The sequence below is a fragment of the Lynx rufus genome, unplaced genomic scaffold, assembly GCF_022079265.1.
Source record: "Lynx rufus isolate CCGP_SWC_20201006 ecotype Redwood Valley unplaced genomic scaffold, mLynRuf1.p SCAF_23, whole genome shotgun sequence".
Taxonomy (NCBI): Eukaryota; Metazoa; Chordata; class Mammalia; order Carnivora; family Felidae; genus Lynx; species Lynx rufus.
Window position 1 is genome coordinate 14,786,806 of NW_025814838.1, and position 27,380 is coordinate 14,814,185.

Consider the following 27,380-nt stretch of genomic DNA (forward strand, 5'->3'; position numbering starts at 1 on the left):
CCGGACTGGAGCGGAAGGCTCTGCACACAAAGTCCGGCCACGGGAGCTCCAGGTCGTCCATTTCTCCACAGTCGATCGCTTCTTTCTACACAGTCAACTGAAGAGAAGCAGTCGTTTTGACCCAGATGCCTTGCGACCAAAGAGTGAAATAAAACCAGCCCCAGGATCCTCTCAGTCCACAAAATCACCCACGATGGCTTCAAAGTGGCACATCTCCTGGCGTCAGGACCTGCAGGAACTCTCCCCCAGGGGCGCCCCTGCAGGTGACGGGGACACGAAGGAGCAGGTGTGTTCGGCAAGCTTCCTGCGCTGAGCAGCCTCCCCAAATGCATCCCGGTGGCTCCCGTCTCCTGACCTTCCTGCCCCAGTGTGGCCCCCTTTCCCTGAGTGGGGGGGCCCCGGCGACTGGCTCCTAATGAAGAGGGAGGGTAGAGGTGATGGGGTGCTACTTCCCAGAGTGGTTACAGGTAACCCCCGTCTTCCTCGTGTCCGCCGCTTTCTGGGCTTGCTGACTTTGATGAGGCAAATGGCCGCAATAAACCCGTGTGGGGAGGAAGGAGGGTGGCCTCCAGCCCACAGCCCAACAGGGACTGAGCCTCTGGGTCTGACAGGCCGTGAGAAACAGAGTCCTGCCAGCAACCACACTCGAGAGCCAGGAAGCAGACCCCTCCCGGCCCGGGGCCTCGCGAAGTCTGCAGCCGGAGAGGCTGAAGGCCAAGCGCACCCGGCTTCCCGCGACACCATAAAGCACGGTTATTTCAAGATGCTGTTTCTGCCTCTAAGTTCTGGGACCACTTGCCACGCACGCGGAGACGGATAACCAGCAGAATCCCCGAGGAGATGTGCTAACGAGCTGTGGGCGCTGTTTCCGGGCTTCCCTTGAGGGGGAATCAGCCCCAGGGATCCTGGGGGAGCCCAAATACCGGGGCCTCAAATGCTGACACTGTGATCGACCCGAGCCCGTCAAGAGGCACCAGCACGACTGCGCCACACTCGTGTACCATCTGCGCTACTGTTTACTAATGTAGTTTCTCAAATCAACCCGCCTTTTTTCTTACAAAGTCTACTTAAAAATGGAATCACTCTAGCAAAGAGCCGATCGATGTTACTTGCTATATATAGAAAGCCAAAGCCAACGAGTGCAACTTTCTGAAATTCAAAGCGTCAGTGGTTCTGACCCCTGCCTGCCTTAGAACCACCTGAGTCGCCAAGGGATGTCCTGGCCACGCTTCAGAGACACCCCTCCAGCTGACCTGGGGTTGAGCCACAGCATCTGGACTTCTAGACGCCACGGCCGACCAGCACCCTGCCCCTGAGGCCCCTGTTCACTGTGTGAGGGGGTCACGGAAGCAGTCAAGACGCCAGCACTGCTGAAAGCCCCAGGCAAAGAAAACCACTCCCCTCCCTTGCAGGGCCCATGTTAGTTAACACTGGGCTCATGAGCCACTTGAAATGATCCCGCCTAAGAGCAGGACCACATGCCTCACACCTTGGGGAGCACGGATCCGAGGACCGGGCGTTCCTCCCTGCTGTGTCCTCTCAGAACACTGAGATGCGGAAGAGCAGACACCCCCAGGCTGGGGGCAGACCTCAGCGCACGTGGGGTCTCCTCCACAATGCAGGCTGAGGGTCCAGGAGACAGTCTGGGACCTGTTCTCTGCATCGCCAGTGCCCTGGTCATCCCCCCAACTCACAGAGGGCGCTAACTAACGAGGCACCATCCACACTCCATCTGGGGGATGGACAAGACTGGGACCAGCATCCGGGGGGAGAAGCAATGTTCCAGAGCGGGGGCTGGGGGGCAGAAGGGGCATGTCTTCCCCAGCGAGCCCTTACTCTCCCAAGAGTTGTCTCTCCAATTAAGCTCTGGCTTATTCTGACGAGCCACCGAGGAAAGCACGAGTTCGCGCTGTGACTGATGGATAATTTCATACTCAAATTGGAAACCGTTTAAATCGAGACCATCAGGAAAATCAGGGGCGGGAGACATATGATAGCTCCTCACACATGACAGCAAACAAAAAAAGAAAACAGCAATGTTGATCGTCTTGTGACACATAAATCCACAGTCCCTTGCTGGCGTAGGCAACTGGCATAGAATGTTTAGCTTGAGGCAAATTCACCGAGTATTTCCTGGGCATCCAAACTTCAGATGCTACAGTGAGGAACGGAAACTAATATGTATTCATTCAGCAAATACTTAAAAGTCTCTACCCGGAGCTGGGGACACAGTCGAGTATAAAGGGATTAAGGGGAAGACGGCAATTAAACAACTCTACCCCGAGCAGGGTAAGGGCTATGTAGAAACGTAAAGCACGGGGGTGCTATTTTATTAGGGTGATGACAAGGCGGTATCTGACCCCCTGCCGTGCATGATTGAGAAGCGTTATCTCCTTTAACTCAAGCCTCATACAACTCTCTCTGGTGGGCATCCCCAGTCCTGCTTAGCTTTTTGATTTTTAGTTTATTTGAGAGAAAGAGACAGAGCACGAGCAGGGAGAGGGGCAGAGAGAGAGGGAGACACAGAATCCCAAGCAGGCTCCAGGCTCTGAGCTGTCAGCACAGAGCCCGACGCGGGGCTCGAACCCACGAACTGTGATATCATGACGTGAGCTGAAGTCGGATGCTTAACCGACTGAGCCATCCAGGTGCCTCCCAGTCCTCTTTACAGACGAGCACAAGAAGACTGACAAAAGCTGATACTTACCAGCTCGGTCCCTTATCCGTCACAAGGACTTAGGGACAGTATCTATTTCACTTGCACCTTCATTTCCTCATCCCTAAAAGGGATAGGAGAGCACTTACTTGGGCTTGCTGCTGGAAGTAAAATACTTGCGAAAGAATTGGGTATATAGTAAGTGCTCAAAAAATAGTAGTTGTAGGGAGGAACATAAATGCCCCTCCCATTTTTAAGGACCTCATTATCTGACACAGAAGCAAAAAAGATACCCCCACCAAAGCAGCGGATAATATCCACACACAAACCGTGCTGACTTACACCGCTGTTTCCTCTAACAGGCCCATCCTCCTGACCGATTTCTACTCATCCTTCAAAACCCAAGACGAACATGTCCCGTTTGAAGCCTTCCCAGTCAATCCCAGCGGTTAACTCACCCACCCCTGTGCCACCATTACACCCACTTGTACAGAAGTCTTTCCAGTTTGCTCATTCATTCAACAACCACGTCTGGAGAGCCTACCACTTGTCACACACAATCACACGCCACTGCAGATACGTGCGAACGTATCTCTGGGCTCCCCCCATTGTACAACTAGCCTCTGTCGAGCGGCAGAAGCAATTACCTGAGTGTAATTCAAGAGAACAAATGAATCAACAGAGCAGGACATAAGAAAAGTAGACAAAATGGGTGGCCCAGCGGAGAAAACAGGATTACAGAAATTCTGAGCAAGTTAAAAATACAAACCACTCACTACCGACAAAGCCACAAAAAGCGCTTGAGAACGAGCTGGTCTGTGAGGGACGGAAAAGATCTGGAAGACAGGGAAGGAAGGAAATGCCAACTCATGCTTATGAATGGAGAAAGCCAGTCCCAACCGGCTGTTAAAAATAGCAAAGTACAGGTACATACATCTGTCTTTATGTAGATGCATAAGTATATCTGGAAGGATAGATACCGAACCTCTTCACAGGAAAGATCTCTGGGAGGGGGACACCTGTATTTTGTATTCTGTCCAGTGTACAATTTATATATATGTATTATTTAATTTCTTTCAAGAATATATTCTTATTTATGTAACTTAGAAAAAAAATGGAAGTAGGTCTTCCGAAATTCAGAAGGCAGAGGAGCAAGGCCCTGCCGCTAGCATGGAGATCAAACGGAAGGGGCAGAGCTCCGTGACCCAAGGGCCGTTAGTAAGAGGCGAGGAAGAAGGTGACAGCCAGGTCCTGCTTCAGCATGCACGAGATTCTTTGAGCAACAAAGCTAAAAAGACATCAGCACTGTATCAAGGTGTTGGGGCCAACAGATGGCTGTGGAGCTTCCTGTAACGGGAAAGAGGGGATTCCCATTAGAGGCTACACACCCCCATGCTGCCACAGGCAGGGATACCCCAGGACAGCCAGAAGAAAGCCCCTTGCCCAGAACGGAAATAAAAGCCTAACGGGACCTGAGGTTTTTCCAACTTCATCAGAATTGTTGGCCAAGTCAGATCACAAATGCCCCGCTAGAAACACCACTCAAATCACAACCCCTCATCTTGGTGTGGACAAGCCCCTTGAGTATCTGGGAGAAAACCACTCGAATCCTGGTCGGTAAAATCATTTTCCTCAAAAGTAAGCGCAGCAGCTCTGCCGTCCCCATTGGCAAGGGGGGGGGGCGCTCAAGAACCCCATGGATTCCAAGATGACGCTGTGTATCAAGAGGTCGTTTCCAAACGAACAGATCAAGGGAGGCAAGGGCTTGGCTTTGTGCCAATTCATCAGGGACCCCTTTCCCGAGATGCATCTGGTTCCAATCCAATCGCATAATCTCCCAGAAGAAAGACAGCAACATATCCAGCCATAATCAACTCTGGACCCCACAAACCAACTAGCCAGAGACTCAACTTGCAAGAAACACAGAGCAAAAACACCATTTGTTTTTACGGGGAGATTACATAAATCTACTTCAAGAAGACGGGGAAAGCTTCCAGAGCCAACTGGAAGATCGTTTTGATGTCCAGATGCCACTCAGCTCAAAGTGTTCACTGCCCAACACAGCAGCCCTAAATTTATAACGGGCCAGGAAAGCAGGAAGTACAGATGGGCCTTTATTTTTTAAAAAAAGATTATAAAAATTAGGAAGAAACCTAAAAAATAAAAATGGAGAAAGTCACATGTAACTGGAAGGGAAGGGAACTCTATCATCACAAAGAAAAATTTATTAAATTAAGGCATAAGTACATCTAATATATCTAATTAGAGGGTTTGTACAAGTGTAATCGCGTGGTTCTGTGTCCTCAGAAATACGGTGTTAATGTAACAGAAATAAAAGAAATTACATTAGGGTTTAATGTCTTGGTCAGAAAGATTTATAAGGCAGGGTGGGGACAGACTAGAGCAGGTTGGGGAGGTCTGCAAAAATGAGTCAAGGACAGTGCTTCATTCCCACCACAAGGGACAGAGGTCCTGGCCCAGAACAACCCATACAGGAGTCCCACCGGAGGCCCGAATCACAGGAGCCCCTTTTCCGTGCTAATGACATCGTACTGAGAAACTTACAGGCCGACAAAATACACAACAGTGGGGAGCAAAGCAACACAAGGTCCTCTCGTGGGAGGCAGGAGTGGAGTCCGGGAGCAGCTTCCGCAGAAGGCAGAGGGAGGTCACAGCCACCTCATTAGCCAAGTAAGAGCGGGCCTTGCTGGTGCCAATGACGTGTGTGTGTCGCCAGCGCAGGACTCCGCTTCGTCCAAATGTGAACTTTCGGGTCAGGCGGAAACAAACAAGGAAGACAGGCTTGTTTCAGAAGGACTTGGTAGAGAATCCAATGGGGCACAGTGCCTGTCAGCACAGGAGCACCTTGGCTGCCAATTCTGCCGGTGGAGCTGTGGGCAGCAAAGTCGAACGAGCCATTCGCAAAGCTGGGCTGGGGAAGGGAGAAAAGGTCACAGGGGGGCCAAAAGCCGCCTTGTAATTGTGACTTCTCTTTCTTCAGAAGCAGTGGCAGGAAAGGTGCCAGAGTCAGGCCTCTGTCCGTGTAGACCTCTGTCTCCAAGCCAAGTCACAATGCACGTCACAGAGAACATATTCTCGTCTTTGACCTCGTCAGAGCCAGAGCCCCTTTCTTCCACGTCTGCCACCTCCCTGCAGTGGGCCCACACTCTATGCAAGACAGACACACAAAACACGAGCGACCCACAGGCAGCCTCAGCCAGGGCAGCCAGTGCCTCTCTCAAGGCACAGCTGAAATCACTGTGGAGCACCAGGTGTCTAAGTCTGGACTCTTCTGCACCTTGCCAGTGTTTCCTGGTTGCATCCATAGGAGACCGGCTTCGGGGCAAAGCTTGCACGTGCTGCATTTGCCAACAGACACAAAACCCCGATCGTCACGAAAATGTGCTTTCGAAGTTCCATACCCGTATGTCCCGGGTAGCCAGGTACTGCCCACCTGAACCCCTAACTGTAGCCCCTCGGGGCTCTCCTATGGAACCCAACTACCCATGGTGGTGAGCAAGCCAAGCATAAACCAGGGGCAAGAGTTTAACCTGGGCACATGTGGGAAGACAGACTGGCGATCCGAAGAACCCTTTGCTTTAAAGCCAAGGAGCGTGAGATCATTCAGGGTCTGTGCCCATGGGCAGAAAAAGATACTGGACTGAAAGAGGGGTTTTGATTCTGGGACACAGAGAGGTCTAAAGTGGGTTCTGCCATCATCCTTCTGGAGGATTCTGTGTCAAAAACTAACATTTCTAAGCTAAGCCTCTATGTGCGATATATTTTTAGTAGCCTCTCTTAAATGGCACTTTTAAAAATAATCTCCTTCAAGACGGTAGACGATTAAAACACCAATGTCCAAGTGCTGAATTTAAAAGCCTCTTATAATTTGGAACTCAACGTTTAGAGCTGCTGTGGGGCAGCAGACAATTTGGTACTTGATCATTAGATATTCTGCAAGTGCCACCCAGCTGAAAAATATATTTCTTATTAAGCTTCTGTACTTAAATAGCATCAGCCCACAAATGAAAGCATTCCCTCTGAAGGTTTTAACGATCCCAAGCAAGTCCCAGGAAGCATTTCATTTCAAAGTGAGCCATATTAAAAAACTTGGGATGAGTTTCTTTTTTTTTCCGCCATCGATCTCAACCTTGAATTTTAAATTACTTGTCTTGCTCTCCCACCAGGCACAGTCATTTCCACAGTAGAGGAAGGGTGCCCTGTGGAAACGCCAAGCAGCTTAGAGCAAGGATGAACAGCAAGTCTGTTATCCTGCAGAATCCAGGAAGGCACCTTGGATAACCAAGTATGGTGGTTAAGAGAGTGTAACCATGGATCCTACAGGTACGTGGTCAGATTTACACATCATACGCTCCGGGAGTGACTCCGGTGGCAGCCCAAGGAGAGGCACGTGAACACAGACCCGTCTCAAGAAAGCTGCCAGTCTGCGTGGGAAACGAAGTTCAACACAAGAGAGGGGAACCGTGTTGCAGCAGGCAGGAAGGGACAGTCTGCAAAGGCTTTTGGGGAGCTTGGTCCTAAGGGATACCACCACACAGGGGCCCTGTGCAGAACACACGAGTCGGGCAACAAGGAAGAAACGGAAAGGCTGTGAGCTTGTCGAGCCAGCTGCAACGCACAGCAGGCATCTTCCCATCACCAGGCAACGCGAACGCTCACCCAAGGAGAGAAAACGGGAAGGAGCGGGGAGGGGAGAGACAGAGTGAGCCGGCTGCAGAGAAGGGTTCAGGCATGAGCAAGAGACAGACAGGCAGACAGAGACCAAGCACATGCAGGAAGTGGGGTTGGGAGGTCAGAGAGAGCCAGAGATCAAGACAGGCAGACGGAGAAAGAAAGGAGCAGACAGAGAGAAAGAGAAGCAGGCAGGAGGACAGCAAGAGAGAAGCGCAATGGGACAGAAGAAACAGAGAAATAGTTAATCAACCAGACAGAGCAGGAGAGAGAAGGTAATCTGAGCGAGAATAAGAAGTGCCAGCTCCTCGAGAGCACCTGTGCAAGAGGCCCCGAGTGCCAGGGTTCAGCGCTGCTCAGGTGACCGAGGCCCGGCCAGCTGGGGTGAGCGGAGAGCCAGTCGGAGCCGGGACCGAAAGACCCCGCTGCACCCCACAGCCACACAGCGTCACTCCCTCCCCTCCAGCCCCTGCACCCTGCATGCCCAGACAGGCCCATGAGACAAACCGGGCTTCCCTGATCCCCTTGCCAGCTGGTGCGTGGGTAACGAAAACGGTGTGTAACTGGGCCCTAACTTTCCCAAATGCCTTCCTCCAAAGACATCTTAGAAAAGATGCTCCTTGGGGCGCCTGGGTGGTTCAGTTGGTTAAGCGTCCGACTTCGTCTCCGGTCACGATCTCACGGTTCAGGAGTTCAAGCCCCACATTGAGCTCTGTGCTGACAGCTCTGAGCCTGGAGTCTGCTTTGAATTCTCTGTCTCCCCCTCCCTCTGCATCCCCCCCCACCCCACTCTTTCTTTCTCTCTCTCTTTCTCTCAAAAATAAACAAAAGACCCCAAAGAGCCAAAGTAATATTGGAGAAAAAAACCAAAATGGGAGGCATCACAACCCCAGACTTTAGCCTCTACTACAAAGCTGTGATCATCAAGACAGTACGGTACTGGCACAAAAACAGACACAGAGACCAATGCAATAGAATAGAGAACCTAGAAGTGGACCCACAGTGTATGGCCAACTAATCTTTGACAAAGCAGGAAAGAGTATCCAATGGAAAAAAGTCAGTCTCTTTAACAAATGGCGGTGGGAGACCTGGACAGCAACATGCAGAAGGATGAAACTAGACGACTTTCTTACACCATACACAAAAATAAACCCAAAATGGATGAAGGATCCAAATGTGGGACAGGAAACTATCAAAACCCTAAGAGGAGAAAGCAGGCAACAACCTCTTTGACCTCAGCCACAGCAATTTCTTGCTCGACACATCTCCAAAGGGAAGGGAATTAAAAGCAAAAATGAACTACTGGGACCTCATCAAGATAAAAAGCTTCTGCACTGCAAAGGAAACAATCAACAAAACTAGAAGGCAACAGACGGAATGGAAAAAGATATTTGCAAATTACATATCAGATAAATGGCTCGTATCCACAATCTGTAAAGAACTTAACAAACTCAACACCCGAAAAACAAATAATCCAGTGAAGAAATGGGTAGAAGACATGAGTAGACACTTTGCCAAAGAAGACATCCAGATGGCCGACAGACACATGAAAAGATGCTCAACGTCATTCATCATCAGGGAACTACAAATCAAAACCACACTAAGATACCACCTCATGCCGGTCTGAGTGGCTAAAATGAACAAATCAGGAAACCATAGATGCTGGAGAGGATGTGGAGAAACGGGAACCCTCTTGCACTGTTGGTGGGAACGCAAACTGGTGCAGCCGCTCTGGAAAACAGTGTGGAGGTTCCTCAAAAAATTAAAAATAGACCTACCCTATGACCGGGCAATAGCACTGCTAGGAAGTTACCCAAGGGATACAGGAGTGCTGATGCATAGGGACACCTGTACCCCAATGTTTATAGCAGCACTTTCAACAATAGCCAAATTAAGGAAAGAGCCTAAATGTCCATCAACTGACAAATGGATAAAGAAGATGTGGTTTATATATACAACGGAATACTACTTGGCAATGAGAAAGAATGAAATCTGGCCATTTGCAGCAACATGGCTGGAAGTGGAGGGTATTATGCTAAGTGAAATAAGTCAGTGAGAGAAAGACAGATACCATATGTTTTCACTCATATGTGCATCTTGACAAACTTAAAAGAAGACCATGGGGGAGGGGAAGGTTAAAAACAGTTACAGACAGGGAGGGAGGCAAACCATAAGAGACTCTTAAGGACTGAGAACAAACTAAGGGTAGATGGGGCGTGAGGGAGACGGGAAAGTGGGTGATGGGCAGGGAGGACAGCACTTGCTGGGATGAGCACTGGGTGTTGTATGGAAACTAATTTGATAATAAATTATATTTACAAAAATAAACAAACATTTAAAAAAATTTTCAAAAAGATGCTCCTTGGGGAAATGATCTTGGGAAATAATGCATATAACGCATGCTGTACCTACCCCCTTTGGAGAGCGGGGAGGCACCATTGTGGGAAGTGCTACAGCAAGGAAGCCCGGTGAACACGCTCTGATCTAACATTTTCTGGATCCTTCCACCACTGCACTCCCGTCTTCTAAAGGCACCAGCTTTGCATGCCCTCTGAATCAGTGTTCTGCTTTTGGGAAACTGCCTTCTCTAGATTCCAAGTTTTCCAAAGAGCCCTTTCTGAGATGAAGATGAAGTGATTAGTATGCCTTAAAAACAAAACAAAACAAAAACTACTTTGATGTCCAGAATGAGCTGGAGACAAGAAAGGGACAGATTCATCTTGCAGGTAGGGAGTGGGCACCACAGAGGAATCTGGATCTTTAAAACCACCCAGTGTGTTGGGCCTAGAGCATATCAGACACTAAATTTTGCTTGAAATGAAAAAGCAAAAATGAAAGAGGCAGAGGCACGGTTTGAAAAAGGAGAAAGGCCTGGATTTGCATGGGGTGCCACCGCAAAGCCATGTGCCTCAGGCTGGGTCACGAGAGCTCCCTGCATCTCTGTCAGCTCGTGTGACCCCTGGACCTAAGACACACATTACACAGGGCTGCTGTCGCGGGGAGAGGATGTGAATGCCACCTCAAGTCACACACACTGGGCCATTTCTGCCGCCTGGGCGGAGGGGGCAGATGCAATTAAAGGATGATCAGGATGGAGAGACAGAGACCCAGCTCAGGAGCAGAAGAAAGAGAAGAGGAATCCAACTTCAACGACGTGAAGTGAGACCATGTCTGCTCCCCCAGGGGGAACGAACCCCCACGTGATGACTAGCTCAGCCCTAAGCTTTCCCCTCTAATGGACCCGCACGCCTCAAAATCTTACAAGGCTCTATTTCCCTGTCTCCACTTATTATTCAAAGCAGGAACTGTTCTCCCAGAGAGCTCTCAGGGCTGTAATCAAATCCCACTAAAAGTGGAAAAAAAAAAAAAAAAAGAAAGAGAGAAAAGAAAAAAGAAAAAGAAAAAGAAAAAACTCCGGCATTCATTCACATCTTATACCAGAGGGGTAGAAAAGAATAATGAGCAGAGTCCTAAAAATACCTACATTCAAAAAAAGAAAACGAAAAAACTTCAACCCCTAATCCCAAACTCATTCTTAAAATAAGCAACTTGGCTTCAAAGTCTGTAACATCACAAAAAGGTAGCAGCGGGAGCAAACTATGTCCCTGCTCCTATCTTTGAAAACAACCATCCGGGCCATACACTCCTCCTGAGCTCCGTGCAAACGAAGTTCTCACTCAGCAAACGCTCAGCAAGCACCTACTACGTGCACGTCGCTGCTAGGCACTGGCGATTCGGACATGAAAAGGGGTCAGGCCACCGCCACGAGCCCACGACCGAGCGGTTTTACTGGCAGCCTCTCCACGAGCCGCCCAGGGGAGCCATGTTATCCCCGCTTGATACAAGGGCCAGGTGGGGCTTCCAAATACAGCAAAACCAGGGCTGCCCTTGACACTCTGGCGGTGTAGGAGGAAGTCAAACCCAAGGTGAGCAGAGAGCCGGGCCGAGTGGAAATGAACGCAGGAGAGCCTGAGCTTCCCAAGGTAGATGCTTCTCACAGAGGCATAGAAGGCTCCAGAACTGAAGCTGAGCTTACAACTTCCTCCTTCCTTTTGCCCCAGTGGTCTGACTCTGGGGTGGTAAGCAGAGCAGACCCAGGGCAATGACAAGGTCAAGCGTGCCCTGGGGACCACTGCCCAAATGGCCAGCTCTTCCTACAGTCTCCAGGCCCTTAAATGACCTCTCTTCTCTTTCCTCCCTGTGTCCAGCACCACCTGCCCCCAGGAAAGGATCCCATGACAGTCAGAGCTACCTCTGTGTAAATGGATGCCACTGCCCTGAAGGACATTCAGACGGGAGACAAAAACATGGCAGGGCAGAGAGAAGGTGGGCTTACACGTCAAAGGTTCCAGGGAAGTCTGGACTCCAGCACTTCCTACTTGGGACTTTCATTCATTCATCTGATGATTCACTCAACGAGCCAACCCACATGAACTCAGCCCCTACTGCATGAATCACTGGGCCCCAAGCAAGCAGGAGACATAGAATTTGCTGTCCCGGAGCAGGGAATACAGGTAACAATCAGTGACAGATCCACATAGAATTACATTAAGAGAAGAAGGGAGAGAGGCTTGTAAGCATCATACTCTACAGGGAAAATGTGACCTTGTCGCGGGCATCAGCATGGTTTCCTGAGGAAGTGAGGAGTTGACATTGATGGTGTGAGGCCTGAGCACAGAGCATTATTCCAGGCAGAGGGAACAGCAGGAGCAAAGGGTACACAGAACGAGGAAGCAAGGGCCATGGAGCTGAAGACGACCGACAGGATGGAGGCCCACCACTGTGGGGCACCGTAACGAGGTGGCAGGTGGGACCTAAACCCTTCTGTACTTCCGCTGCCAGATTTATAAAAGAGGGTGACACCCCAACTTGATTCACAGGCTTCTCTCCAAAATTAAGTGAGGATGAACACGAAGACCCAATGTGTGCCTGACACACTGTCAGAACTTGATACATCGTGAGGTGGTGATGGATGCTGGCCCCCCAGACGGGTTTCCTGCAATGAGGTCAGGGAGGATGGAAGAAGGGGGTGGTCCTCCCCAGTGCCTTGGGAATCTTCCAAGGCAAGGTTTCTGGGGATCAGCTGGCTGAGCTGAGTCCCATAGACTGCCCGACAATCTTCTAATCCAAAAGTAGGATTTCACAAGAATGTTATGCTAACATTGTCACGGAAGTAAAAACGAGAAACAACTCAATATCCATCAATAGGGGCCTGGTTAAATAAATTATGGTATTGCCAGTTTAAGGGAACATGACATAGTTCTTCAACAGAAGAATGAGGTAGAGCTACATGTAAAATAAAAAGATCCCCCCTGCTAAATGGGGCTGGGGGGAATCCTATATGGAGTCGGCAGCTAGTTACGAAAGCATGGAGGACTGTGTGTGTGATGCCCCCAGGCATCCCTCATCTCTGAAAAGACAAACCCAACACTGGTCATTGTTAGTGACTCCAGGAAGAAAAACGAGGGGGCCAGCGACAGGAGGAAGATTCACTTTTCACTAAATGCTCTTACACTGCTTGACTTTTTAGCAAGGGTGTAACGAGATTTGTCAAGAGCCCAAAAGTCTGCAAATTTCAATTGTTTAAAGCAAAATCCAGTCTTGCAAGGCAGACAGAGCCCCCACTTCTCGCTGTGGGGGCTTGGCTGAGTTACTTCATGTCTGAGCCTCAGGTGCTGCTTCTGCAAAATGGTGTCATAATGGTAATCACCACTGAGGTCGGTGAGGATTAAGTGAAGGGCTAATACTTTAGACGTAAATTTGAGGTAAACATCAATTACTCAATAAATGTCACCTATTAAAACCAGAGTTGCTTATTTATAACAACTGGTTAGTAGTATTTGTCATTCACACAGAGAATAATGCACCGAAGGTGCACTCTGAAAATGCATCTGCGGTGACAAGAGCCACCTATCTTTCTTTCAGCATAAACGACACATGACAACTCCTATAGGATCCGACCTACACTAAGCAATGGGAGCCCTCCTGGGTCTGCACCTGCTATCAAGCCCCCTCCAGTAAGGTGGGCCATGGAATATGCCAGGACCCCTTGCACTGGGCAGGGATATGGGAGACACTTGCCTGCACCCCATACCAGTTCCGCCCACACTCTGAAACACAAGTCAACGCCGGGAGTTCTCCGTTACTACAACCCCACTGTCCTTTCTCAGCTACGGGGTCACAGATGCAGTAAAATGTGAAGGCACATTGCCGAGGTCTTTAACACGGGGCACGGCTGGGAAGGACACACAGAGGGACCTTGGGATCTTGCTTGGAAGGCTGATGGGTAACACAAGGGAAGTCCCCTTACTTGTTCCCCCAATTGCCCAGAGTTGGTGGAGCGCAAGAAAGAAACAGACTTTGTGATTAAATCCAAGTTTGAATCCAGCTCCACAACATACTCACTCAGAGATTCGGGGACCTCTCTGAGCCTTGGTCAACCTATAAAACAAAGATGATATCAACTGCCGCAAAGGGTTCTTAGTGCACAATAGGTACTTACGAAATGTGTTTCCGTCTTAGGAAAATGTGCCTCTCCCTAATGAAAGAGCTCCACAGAGATCTCGTACAAATCTTGGGCTTGTGAGGAGCGAGGGAAACAAACTCTATCAGGGATGCACCACAGGGCTTTAAGCACAGGAGGCAACATTCACACGCTGGCATCAGAGAAACAAAGAGGGTCTGGTGTGAAAGTACCTCCAGTGGTGTCTTCCCACATTGATGCCTACGTGCACCCTGATTGGAAGGACAAACCGCCACCTGTGAAAGCAAGATGTCCAAAAGAAAAAAAAATCAAACCTGAAACTCATCAAGACTCTACAGTTAATGACCAATTCAAAGGAAAGGCAAAGGACAGAGGAACACGGTAAGGATCACCATAGGGTCGCAATCAACAAAATCCTAAACAGGAAAACCTAGAGTTCAAAGGGCCAAGTTTGTCAATAGTGGCAACACAAGGTGGTGAAGGGAGGACTATGGAAGGGAATATACAAATTAAGAGGCTTCAGAGACCTACTACCCAACTGCAACGTATGCACTGCATTAAGACCCTGATTACAGCAGATAAATCAAAAACATTTTTTTCAGATAACTGGAGAAAATTAACCACTGACTGGATATCTGAAGACACTAAGGAATTATCACTGATTTTTCAGGTACGATAATCATACTGTAAATATCTTTTAGTGATAAATACTCAAATATTTATGTCTGAAATAGTATCATGACTTGGACATGCATCCAAATAATTTGAGGTGGGAAGGTATTGAATTGAGTAGGAATGAATCAAGAATGACCCAGAGCTGATTACTGGGAGAGCTGAGTGACGGGGTTTCATGAAATGATTCTCCCTTTCCCATAGGTTTGCAATGGCCATTTTATTAAAAGTTCGTAGGGGCGCCTGGGTGGCGCAGTCGGTTAAGCGTCCGACTTCAGCCAGGTCACGATCTCGCGGTCCGTGAGTTCGAGCCCCGCGTCAGGCTCTGGGCTGATGGCTCGGAGCCTGGAGCCTGTTTCCGATTCTGTGTCTCCCTCTCTCTCTGCCCCTCCCCCGTTCATGCTCTGTCTCTCTCTGTCCCAAAAAAATAAATAAAAAAAAAAAAAAAAAAAAAGTTCGTAAGTAAGCCCGAGGCTGGTAGGGAATATTCACAATGTGCGTAACTGAAAAGATATGTGAAGTACTGTTAGAAATCAGCAAGAAAACACACAGCCCAGTAGAAAGTGGACAAAGACTACAAGTCACAGAAGGGGAAGCCAAAATAACCAGGCAGCAAATGTCAAGAAGGCCCACCCCGCTCGTGATCAGAAAAATCCCAGGGAAACCACCTCACACCCAGAAGCATTCGTAGAGACGTTCAAGTGTTGGCAGGAACTCCTACACACTGACAGAGGGATAATCAACAGGTGATAAACAACAACAACAACAACACGGATCTCAAGGAAACATTTGCGTAGTGGAGGCAGGAAGTGCTAATAAATGGCCACTAAGATAGTAAAGGGAGACAAGCAGAAGCTATCCATCTCCTGATAGAAAACACCACTCCAGCGACAGGAACGTTAGGGGGAAAATTAAACCAACATCCAAGTGCCCAGACCCAAGCGCCAAGTTAAGAAAACAGAGGCAACAGAGGGGCGTGCGGAGTAACACTGTAGAGGTGCGATCTGCGAGTCTCAGGTGGTGACACGACCCGGTCTTCAGCAGACATGTGTTTAGGAAAAGAGAGTTGGAGGACTCCATAGATGAACAGAAACATAAGCGAGTGGTTCAATCCAGAGACAAAGGGAGCACAACACTGGTTGGCAGGGGATGCAGGAGGGAGGAATGGGGCGTCAGGGTAGAGTGGGGCAGAGGTTCAGCTGGGGAAGATGAACACGGTCAGGAGACAGACGGTGGTGTGGGCTGCACAACAACGTGAGTGTACCTAAAGCCACACAACTGCACACGTCAAACTGGCTAACATGGTAAATTTCATGTCGTATTTTACTAAATTCAAACAAGGGTTTTAAGAAGAAGAGAAACATAAAGGACATAACAAATTACAACACGTGGACCTCATGTGGATCCTAATTTTTAAAAAGCTAGAAAAAGGTATGGAACAGTAAGAAGTATGAACACTGATATTTGATGGTATAAAGGAACTAATGGTCACAGACAGGGGACGATGGTAATATATTCATGGTTTCCTATTTCTAAGATCCACACGGAGTTGTATACAGATGAAGTCACACCCAGTATTTGATTCAAATTAATACAGAAGGGAGAAGCAGGTGTGGAACTTCAAACAAACTGACCTCGACTGAGGACAGTTCTACTTCACAGGGATACAGGACGTGCTTTAAACTTACCTGCCTACCTATGGGCATCTGACATTTAACATGATAAAAGCTCCGAGATGAAGAAGCTATCATAAACGTGCACAGGAGGATGAAACACTCTCAGCATCTGGGTTTGTGACAGCTAAGTAAATGCAAACAACCCAAATGTCCAATAAAACATGACGGGATTACAAATAATGTGGAACTGGGGCACCTGGGTGGCTCAGCTGGTTAAGCGGCTGACTTCAGCTCAGTCATGATCTCACAGTTAGTGAGTTCGAGCCCCGCGTCAGGCTCTGTGCTGATGGCTCAGAGCCTGGGGCCTGCTTCGGATTCTGTGTCTCCCTCTCTCTCAGCTCCTTCCCCACTTGCGCGCTCTCTCGCTCTCTCTCAAAAATAAACACTAAAAAATGTTTTGAAAAAAAAAAATAGTGCAATACATTGTTCAATAGAGAACTAGAATCAAGAAAGTGAATGAACTAGACCAGGACTTCCTAACCAGGGTGGTTTGGCCCCTGCCCCTCAGGAAACGTCAGGCAATGTCTGCAGGCCTTCTTGGTCACTGTAACAGCCTGGAGTGCTGCTGGCCTCCAGTGGGTAGAAATCAGGGGTGCTGCTAAACACCCAGGATGCATAGGACAGCCCACAACAAGTAACTACCATCGCCCCCCCCCCTTACGTATCTGCGGGGGATACATTCCAAGATCCTAAGTGGATGTCTGAAGCCATGGACAGCACTGAAGCATACACATACTGTGCTTTTTACTACACATGAATACCTATGACAAAGTTTAATTTATAAATCAGGCACAGTAAGGGGTTAGCAACAGAAAGTAACTGAATAATTTTAGCAACGTACTGTAATAAAAGATGTGAATGAGCCCCTCTCTCAAAATCTTACTGTCCTGTACTCCCCCTTCTTCTTGTGATGATGTGCGATGATCCAAGGCCTAAGTGACGGGATCAAGGGGGGTGAGTGATGCAGGCATCGTGATGTAGCATGAGGCCACCGCTGACCTTCTCACAACTCACCAGAAGGAGTGTGGTGTGCTTCCAGACCACGGGAAGCGGAACCACGGCTATGGGGGGGACTACCGTAAGTGGCCCCAAGTATCGAGAGAGCCACAGTTTAAAGATCTTTGTGAGACAGTCCTCAAACCAAAAAATTGAGTTAAAAACCAGCAAAAACAAGGGGCCACGGGATTTACACAGTAACATCATGTAGGTGAAAGTTAAACAGAACCAAGACTGCTTATGGCTAATTGAAACGTATGTATGTAGCAAAGTATAAAAATAGGAAGGAGAAGGCTACACGCCCATTTCAGAATATGGATTATGGGGTGCCGGGGCATGAAACGTTACAAAGGGGGGCTTCAAATGGAACTGGTATCATCGTGTTTATTCTACCCCCTTCCATCCAAAGAAAACCAAGCGTAGTGAAGGTTAATGCACATGTAACAGCTGGACGGCGGGTACACGGAAGCTCACTCTGGCCATCTCTGTACTCTTCTTCTACACCCTTGACACAGTCAACAACGAACAAACTGAGGAGCAGGGTTGGGGGCCGCGGAGGCTGGGCAGACAGACGGACACAGCAGGCAGGAGGGCAGGGCTGGGACCTTCCCGGGGCGGGGGGGGGGGGGGAGCACTCACCGGCCCGCGCAGGTCGATGAGCTCCTGCCTCATCTGGGACACGAGGGCTTCCTTGGCCACCAGGGCCCTGTGCAGGCGCTCGTTGAACTCAATCAGCTCGCCGTGCATCTCCGCCACCTGGAACACACAAGCACCGAACGGTGAGGCTCAGAGGGCAGACTCCCCTCACCCAAGTCACCTGTCCCACCTTCTCTGGTCCTGTCACTTGTCAGCAAGGCACCGGGAGGTTGTTGGGGCTGGAGACAGAACGCCACTCACCTGTGAGTCATGCAAATCCACCTGTAAGGTGAACACGTCTTGCACTTGGTTCATTTTAACACTACAGAATCTACGGTTGACCGTTCACGGTCAGGACGGTGCTGTTATCGGGTTATTTGGGGCTTAAGGTTTTTCTCCTTCGTGGACACTTTTCTAGCGAAGGCTTTCTTGCTCATCTGAGTTGGGCCTGCCAAAAATCACGCTGCTGATGGTACAGCTGGACTGACTGACCATTTCTGTTCCTCAGGAACTTGGTTCTGAAACCCGAGAAAATAGAACCAGAGCTCAAAGCGATGGGAACAGTAATGATGACAGACAGAACTGCAATGGCACAGCTACCCCTCAGTCACTGCTTAGTCATTGCCAGGAAATCCTTTCCACGCGCTGCTAACATCTTTGCTACACGGGCTCTATAAGGCAGGCGTTGTCATTTCTGCCTTACAGAAGGGAAAGGCTGTCACAGAGTGGAAGAAGCTAGCTCAAGGTCATACCGCTAATGAAGGACTGACTCCAGGACCCTGGCTCTCGACCACTGGGCTACCTGCCACGATTCTACCACTTCCACCGTGCCCCACGTGCAGCCCACTTGATGGTGGCCCACGGTGAGCCCTTGAATTTTTGCACGTTTATTCAATGCCCCCAGCTCACCCCAAAGAAACAGAAACAGAGGTTGCCATAAGGTAGTCTATGATTGAGGTACAGAATCAACAACAGACCTTTCCAGCTATTTGTTTACAAAGATGTCTTCCTGTAAGGCCAAAACATAAAGTAATTTCCCTGATTACATGAGCAATCTTGACCGGGCTTAAAATCAAATTCAACTATAATTTATTTAAACTTTTTAGAGAAATGTGAGACGTCCTCTTGCCATGCTCTTCAGGAACGTTCAAAGAAGAATCTTGCAAGTATCTTAAAGAGAACCCCTCTCCAGGGCACCCAGGTGGCTCAGTCAGTTAAGTGTCCAACTTGGGCTCATGATCTCATGGTTTGTGGGTTCACCCTACACTGGGGTCTGCACTGGCGGTGTGGAGCCTGCTTAGGATTCTCTCTCTCTCTCTCTCTCTCTCTCTCTCTCTCTCTCTCTCCCTCCCTGTCCCTCTCCCTCCCTCCCTCTCTGTCCCCAGCACCACTTGCGCTCTCTCTCTCTCTCTCTCTCTCTCAAAAATAAATAAACAACAACCACAAAAGAGAATCCCTCGAGAATGCAGAGGTCAGGAGACCCTCACCTAACCCTGTCTCCCTGCTTTTCCCAAGAGATGACCCCCTCCTACATACCACAGACTGCAGCCAGGTACTTAGTATAAACACTAGTCAAGACAAAAATATTACCAGACCATTTGTAATAAGTATTATATATGAAATATAAAACATACCATCAGAATAAAGAAGGGATCTAAGGACGCCTTTGTGGGAAAAGAAAGGATCATTAACCTAAGTCCTGATGCCTCAGGAGGAGTAAAGAAGGGCCCCCCTTTTTTTTTCTATTTTTTTTGATACGTCGTTATATAAAAGGTAAAAGGCATAAAAGGAAATACACAAGATATTACCATTAGTCAAGGGACAGATTTTCTTTCCATTATTTCTACTTTTCCTTACTTTTTAGTTTCCTGATAATGAACACTGTTCCATTTACCAGCAGGTATAATCACTTGGGCTCTTTAAAAGAATTAAAATTCTTGGCCTGAAACTAAAGGCAGCCGTGGTACAATCAACATGAAACGTACCGAGCTCCCGATCAAATTCTGAGGCTTCCTTCGACTTGCTGTGTGAACCCCCACCCTGTCCACGGTGGCCCCCGTCTCTCAGGTGCCCACCTCTTTCAAACCAGTGCGACATGCACGGTGAGAAGGGCCGGAAAGACACTGCAAGTCCCATGCGATTGACAACGGGAGAGTAAGTCAGGGAGCCCCTACCCAGGGTCCTTGTATATAGACCCAAAATTAATGTTTCCCCGTTGTCTTATCCCTTTTGTATTAAAAAAAAAAAAAAGCGTAGGATGGTCTTCTTGTGGCCTTTCACAAACACACACGGTATCGCTAATAATGCGTGTGTAGATCTTCCACACAGAAATCACGTAAATCCCCCATGAGCCTCCTCGGGCCTAAGAATCCGTTTACCACACAGTAAACAGGAAACTGTGACACAACTACCCATATCACTGCTAAATACCTGCCAACGTGCCCCCACAAAATAGAGCTTTAAATAAATGCCACTGTCATTTCCAAAGCAAAGCAGGGCTTCCGCTTTGTTTTTGTTTTGCTTTGTTTTGCAGGGGCAGCCAGAGTGTTGAAACAAATTTTCCATAAATGCATAAAACATCGACACATCCCAGCTCCAAAGGGTATTTATCACGAGCTGTTCTCTTCTGCAGCCAGAAGAGTGAGCTGACCGTGTCAGACGAAGCTTTCATTTCACTAGGGAAGGAGGCAGGGGGAAGGGGTGGAGGTCCGGGGGAACAGAGGAGACGAAATTTGATGCGCTCATTTCGAGCAGCCATGAAAACTACAAGGTTCCCTGTTATTCAGCCGGGCTCTGAAACTCCGAATTTCTGTACGAGAGATCCCTACACACAGGCACTGAGACACACAGCTTTCGTCTCCCACAAACCATGCCGAGCATGCTGTTCCGTGAGTCCCTCCTTCCAAGTCCAGTATAACTAAAAATGGATTCAAGTCTCCCAGAGCCTCCAGACCAAGCGGAGATCATAGAAACGAAAGCAGGAAGCTCAGGCACTGCCTGCTGGAGTTTTTATTAGGCTCTGAGGGTGCTTACAGGTCCCACCTGACCATTCCTGATTTTCAGCAGCCACAGAAACTCGCAGGGAATGGGGAGGGAGGGACATTAAGTAGCTACCCTTCGAGTCCCTCCCCTACCAAGCAGACCCGGTGATCTTCCCAAAGCAACATCTGATGCTGTCACCTGCTGTTCAAAACCTTCAATGCTTCTTGCTGCCCTGAAGATAAATAAAACCCAAACACCTTTGAGATCTGGTGCCGGCCTCTCTCTAACCCCCCATCACTTGCCCCCCACCTTTGGCATCTAAAGTCACTCAGACCCACAGATCTACATCCCATAAACGCGCTGAGCTCTAGGAGGACGCCCTGTAGACAGGGAGGAGAAAGGCACATTCAGCAGAGGAAACTTCAGGTGCAAAGACCCCAAAGTTGCTGGGGTGGCGTGGGCAGCTGAGACAAGGCAGTTAAGGGCTCAGATTCCGGTGCAAGATAGGCCTGCACTTGACCACTTACAGTCAGCTCTAGGGCACATCACTTAACGACGAGGAGCCTAGAGCCATTCACCTATGAAATGAGGGTTCAAAACCATACCCACTGCATGGGGCCACGGAGCTGCTGCCTTGAGCGGGTGCACTGTGTCTGGGCATGGTGAGCACTCAGTGAGGGAGAGCCGGCCTTCCAGGATGGGTGATGGCATGGAAGGGAAATAAAGGAAAAGGATGCCTGCTGAAGCTGGATACAAGGGGCCACACATGCTCTACCAAGGAGCTCAGCTGTGGAGACAGACTCCCTGTCCCCCACTGAGGCAACGTCACCAACAGAATTGCTAACCACGTGTCAGGCCCTGTTCCACGTGTGGTGGGGGGAGGCAGGTATGTCATGGGGTTCACACCCTCCAGGTCAAACAAACTTACAGCTCAGGGAGAGAGAAAGACTGGGGAAGAGGACGGGGTGTCAGGGAAGGCCTCCCCCAGAGAGAACAAAGATGGAAGGTAGAAAGACTCACGAAGTGTTAAGTCACGGGCGATCTGGCAACATCTATCCAACTTTTACGTCACTCACCTGTGACCTGGCACATCTCTGTTTGGGAGTTATCTGGTGCCTCTACTTGCCCCTGTGCCCAAAGCACCAGTTTAACTCCAAACAGCTGGAACCCACCTAAATGCTCAACCACATGGCTTGGTAGACTTCACCAGGCTCACCTCCTATCTCCCGCCTCCAGCCCCCGGCAGACATCACTAGCTGCTTGCTGCACTCCTTCCTCAAGAAAACACTCAGGCAGCCATTACCAACCGATCAGCATCTGGGTCCGTGGGAGACCCCTGCTTGGTATCCCTGGCCTAAGGGATGCGGGAAAGTGCCATCAGGAAGGTGACATTTGAGTCGGGCTGTGGAAGACGATGCCTTTGGAACGTCAGGGGACTGAGCAATCCATTCCAGCTGGAGCATCAGAGAAGATGATTTCCAAAAACAAAGTGGCTGTGAAAAAGCCTTTAAGTCTGTGAAAATCCCAGGAATTATAATTACCTGCCAAATCATGAAAGAATTATAAATTTTTTTAAAAAATGCCTCTGGCATTTCCTTTGATATCAGAATGTTCTATCTAATCACATTCAGAGCAAATCATGCTTCTCCCTCCCTCAGCTACCTGATTAGACACTTCCCTGATGAACGACACCAAGACACCCCCCAAATTTTAACAGCAACTGAGGCTGTTCTGGTCACACACCCCCAAGGATCCAAAAACATTCACTGAGAGGTCTCAGCGTGCTAAGTTTTATCAAACGCACAAGCTCTTCTTTGGTCCCATGTACACAGGCTGCAGGCAGGGTTCGAGCACCTCTCTCTGGGATGAGGACACTGCACCTGCTCAGTGAGGACCAAGCCCTGGCCAGCGCCCACCTGTCTGCATCGGCTTTTGAGCACCAACTGCATGCCACGCCTCTTCCAGGCATTATATCCTTCGTTCACAGGATCCTCGCTCCGCCCACATGCCTCCTGGAGGCCCGGACGAGCCTTCCTAAAGATGAGCCTCGGGCTCAGAGAGGCGGGGCTAGGGGACTGAGTGTCAGAGTCAGAGTCGGGAAGCGAGAAGCGGCAGGCGGGAAGGCCCCTGCCTGCGCTCTCTGCGCTCCATCTGGAGCTATGGTAGAAAGCTGTGCCCCTCGAGGGTGAAGGAGAGGAGCCTGCCCCACGGGGTAGAGGGAAGCAGGGCAGTGCGGGCCAGAGGCTCCCGAACCAAGCTGATCATTAGCCACTTGCAGGGTGTTTGAAAAATACAGATTTTGAGAGGGCGCCTGGGTGGCTCAGTCGGCTGGGTGGCCGACCTCGGCTCAGGTCATGATCTCACTGTCCATGAGCTGGAGCCCCGCATCGGGCTCTGTGCTGACAGCTCAGAGTCTGCAGCCTGCTTCGGATTCTGTGTCTCCTTCTCTCTCTGCCCCTCTCCCCATTTGCATTCTGTCTCTCTCTCTCTCTCTCAAAAATAAAATAAAATTAAAAACATTAAAAAAGAGAAAAATACAGATTTGGGGGCCTCACCCTCAGAAATTTTGACTCACTGGGAGTAGGAAATCCAACCAAGTACTTTTTGAAGGCCCCACCGGCCATGATGATCACTCAGTTCTGGGAGCTGCCTTCAAAGTCACAAACAGGGTATCAGCTACAGTTGGGCTGGTCCTGACTTGCAGAAAACCTAGCTTTTCAGCTCCTATTTGCAAAACAGCGGTGTCACAGAAGCGTCTCCACTTGCCGGCTGTCCACTTCCAACTTCTCGTGGGGGTGAACCAGGCCACGAGCCAGAGAACAACTACCCCAGGGCGCTAACAGCATCAACTGGCACGCGCAATGTGGCGGGCGGAACGCTCGGAAATGGCGCAGTGAGCCTGCGGCAGGTGCTACCCAGAGGCGTCCGTGAACCGGGGCCGAGATGTAGAAGGCGGACCGTGGGCTACCAGAGTGGGACTAGGTAAGAACAGAAGTTCACAGTAAAGAGCTAAAAATATTTGACACAATTTCATATTGCAATGCAATCCAGGAATTCCATAGATTTTCTGGGTTTTTTTTTTGGGGGGGGTGTACATAGGTGTCAGTCTGCAAAGAATTGGAAGTTTAAGAAAAAACCCCAGTTCTGCCTTGCATTAATAATTATCAGAAACAATGATGAGTTAATGATGAAAAATGAAGCCCAACTATGATCGTTTTTAGATGAGATTTGAATTCTTTAAAAAGAAAAAAAAAGAAAAAGAAAAAGAAAAAGGAAAAGGAAAAGGAAAAGGAAAAGGAAAAGGAAAAGGAAAAGAAAGAAAGAAAGAAAGAAAGAAAGAAAGAAAGAAAGAAAGAAGGAAGGAAGGAAGGAAGGAAGGAACTGGGGCGCCTGGGTGGCTCAGCTGGTTAAGCATCTGACTCTTGATTTCAGCTGAGGTCACGATCTCACAGTTCTGTGAGTTTGAGCCCTGCATCAGGCTCTGGGTGCTGACTGCGAGGAACCTGCTTGGGATTCTCACTCTCTGTCTCTCTGCCCTTCCCCTGCTCGCACGGCCTCTCTCAAAATAAGTACACTTTAAAAAAACAGAGACAGGGGCGCCTGAGTGGCGCAGTCGGTTAAGCGTCCGACTTCAGCCAGGTCACGATCTCGCGGTCCGTGAGTTCGAGCCCCGCGTCAGGCTCTGGGCTGATGGCTCGGAGCCTGGAGCCTGTTTCCGATTCTGTGTCTCCTTCTCTCGCTGCCCCTCCCCCGTTCATGCTCTGTCTCTCTCTGTCCCAAAAATAAATAAACGTTGAAAAAAAAAATTTTAATAAAAATAAAAAAAATAAAAAAAAATAAAAAAACAGAGACAGAACCAACGCTATCAACTGTCAGTCTATCGGATGGATATGCGTTTTCTTTTTCAATTTTATTTTGCAGCGAGAGGGAAAGAGGGAGAATTTCAAGTATGCTCCCTGCCCACCTCGGAGCCCGATGTGCAGCCCAATCCCACAATCCTGGGATCATGACCCGGACGGAAATCAAGAGTCGCACGGTCAACCGACTGATCCACTCAGGTGCCTCTGTGTTGTTTTCTTGCACAGTGTCACTCTGGGCTTGAAAACTAAACAAATTTAGGAAAGTTAACTAAAAAATGAGTATGCAGACCCAGCGCAGGACACAGGTCTCAGAAGTTCTGGGGAAAGTATAGCTGCCATCACTTTCTTTGACCCCCGTGTGTTGAACTTTTCCTACAGTTGCCTGATCATGCCCATTCTCCAGGGGAGGAAGGTGGGGCTCAGGAACTAAGGAACAAACTGTCTCAGGTCACAGAGTTCACGAGTGACAGCTGAGACGAACCCAGTCATCACGGCTCCACAGCCCACAGTCTTTCCATCACGTGGCCCTTCAGGCGACGGATAAATTAGCCAGCAAGAGCAATACTGTGACCGTGTGGGGACAGAGGAAGCCCGGGCTGAGAAAGGCTGAGAGCCCCGTGTAAGGGCACAGGGCTTATTCCTACCAGGGCCACGACTCTAGACCCGGTCTCCTCCTCCTCTGCCGGGGCCATGAGACTCCCAAGGTGAGAAATGAGGGGGCATTTTGGACAGCGACCGTGGGGAAGGGGCGTCAGGCTCACAGGGCAATTCCTCGGCACGACTGCTGCTCTAGCAGCACTTTAGGAAGCACCTCATCGATGCCATGGCTCCCTGGGAGGTGATGCTTTCACTTGGAGTTTCATAGCTAAGGAACCTGAGGCACAGAGAGGATAATCAGCACCTTGCCCATGACCACACAGCAAGCCGGCTGCGTCAGAACCAAGATTCAAAGTTCTGAGTCCTCCTTTTGGACTCTCCCCCCTGCCTCTCCCTCCACCATCACCAGGATGCTCACGCAGTCTCAGCAGCACGGGGCCGCCAGGAGTGATGGACCCGGACCCAGGACGAGAGCACCGGCACACTCACACCCCCCCAGGGACAAGGTGCCGTCACACACGCGCACACACCCCCCCTTGAAGAACAAGCACCAACAGACACACACCCTCCAGGAAAAGGCACCATCAGCTCTACAGGGCACGCTGTCACCAGCATGAAGACCTCCTCCCACTGCCGTCGGAGCCTCCAGACACCCGGCCCCGGACCATTTTACAGACACCCACCCCGAGAGACCCTGGCAGTAAGGGAAAGAGCACCCAGAGGGAGTCAGAACCCCTGGTAAGGCAGACCCTCCTGGGGAACTCAGGGTCCAAGGGAGAAACTCAGAGAAGATTCCGGGAGCACCCCAGCACCAGGGCAAGCCTTCTGCAAAGTGTTTGTTGCTTCCTGTGAAGACGTTTTGGAAACTAGTTTCCAAGTGACATCACATGAAGACACTCTGAGGGGCTGTCAGATATTACTGCGGGAGGTTCAAAATCAGGATGGAGTACAGAAAAATAAGGGGCGTGGAGGTCAAACCCAGGCTCTGTCTACTCACTGCCGTGTGACTGCAAGTAAATAATTTCACATCTCTGATTCTTGCTATGTTCTTTGTCAACTGAGGACACTGTCCCTTACTGTACAGGTTTGTCATGGGGAACAGAGAAAGAGAGTTCGGCCGCTGCCCAGTGCCGGCCCCAGGGAACGAGCCCTAAGTGATCACAGCAAGTACTTTCTGGGGTCAGGCAGCGTTGCGGGGGCTTCATACATTAGCATATACAACCCGCCTGGGAAGTGTAGCTCTGCGCCCATTTTACAGACGAGGAAGCCAAGGTTCAGAAAGGGCAAGCGATTGTCTGCAAGAAGGGGTGCGTGAGTCCAGAGCTCACAGTCCTGGGTCTCCTATCCTCCCAGTCTCTCCAGCTTCCTCCTTCCTTGGCTCCTTTCGCTTTGCTCCTGCTGGTGGGAAGGGGGGCTGAGCCCAGGAGCTGTCCACGCCCTCCCTTCTCGGCGAGGCAGCAGCTCTGCTACCTTGACACTGGGTCTCCTCGACAGCACGTCATGAAGCTGTCAAGTGACACCCTCGGCCGCAGCCTGTGAGGCAGACCCACCTTCAGGTGCCACCGAGATAGGACCGTGTGGGCTCCGTCTGCAAAGTCACTGAGATAAGTAGTGACTGGGGAGAAAACCCTAGTGGTTAGTTCAGTTTGAAAGAGCTTGTCTTCACCTCCTCTGTAGCGAGCCCCACTGTGCCCGCAGCGCCAAGCTTGCGAGAAGTAATACTTGGAAACATCTGGCTGGGATTACGATTTCATGGGGGGGGGGGAGGGGAAGAAACACCCAGAACTAACAACAGCTCAATTAATACCGGGATGTCGCTGAGAAACACATGTCCAGGTAGCTGTGACAGGCCTGCCACGGAGCTGCTGGGTCCCAGTCCCTAACACGTGGGTCCTCACCTCTCTTGTAGCACGACCTTTCCGAGAATACACAGAGGCAAGCCGCGGAGAAAGGTCACACGGAGCAGCAGCTGCGCACAGCCCAGAAAACACCTTTTCTTCCCTGCCTTCGCTCATGGCCCTTCCAGAGCAAAGGCAGAATACTGAGAAACCGCGGTAATAAAGGAGCAGCCGACACCTTCGCAGCGGTTGCTTGAGACAAATGAGGAGGAAGAGCAAAGCCCGACAAAA

At 49.7% G+C, this 27,380-nt stretch overlaps 1 protein-coding gene across 10 annotated transcripts in view; it reads right to left on the minus strand.

The window, feature by feature from the left end:
- Nucleotides 1-27,380, minus strand: part of SNX29 (sorting nexin 29) — a 499,996-nt gene that overhangs the window by 158,848 nt on the left and 313,768 nt on the right. For all 10 annotated transcript variants that reach the window (XR_006963587.1, XR_006963584.1, XR_006963586.1 and 7 more), the window contains one exon: nucleotides 17,816-17,932. Coding sequence is in view for 6 of the 10 variants with exons in the window: in XM_047087507.1 (XP_046943463.1) it covers nucleotides 17,816-17,932 (117 nt within the window). In the remaining 4 variants the exon portion in view is untranslated. The remainder of the gene's footprint in view (nucleotides 1-17,815; nucleotides 17,933-27,380) is intronic.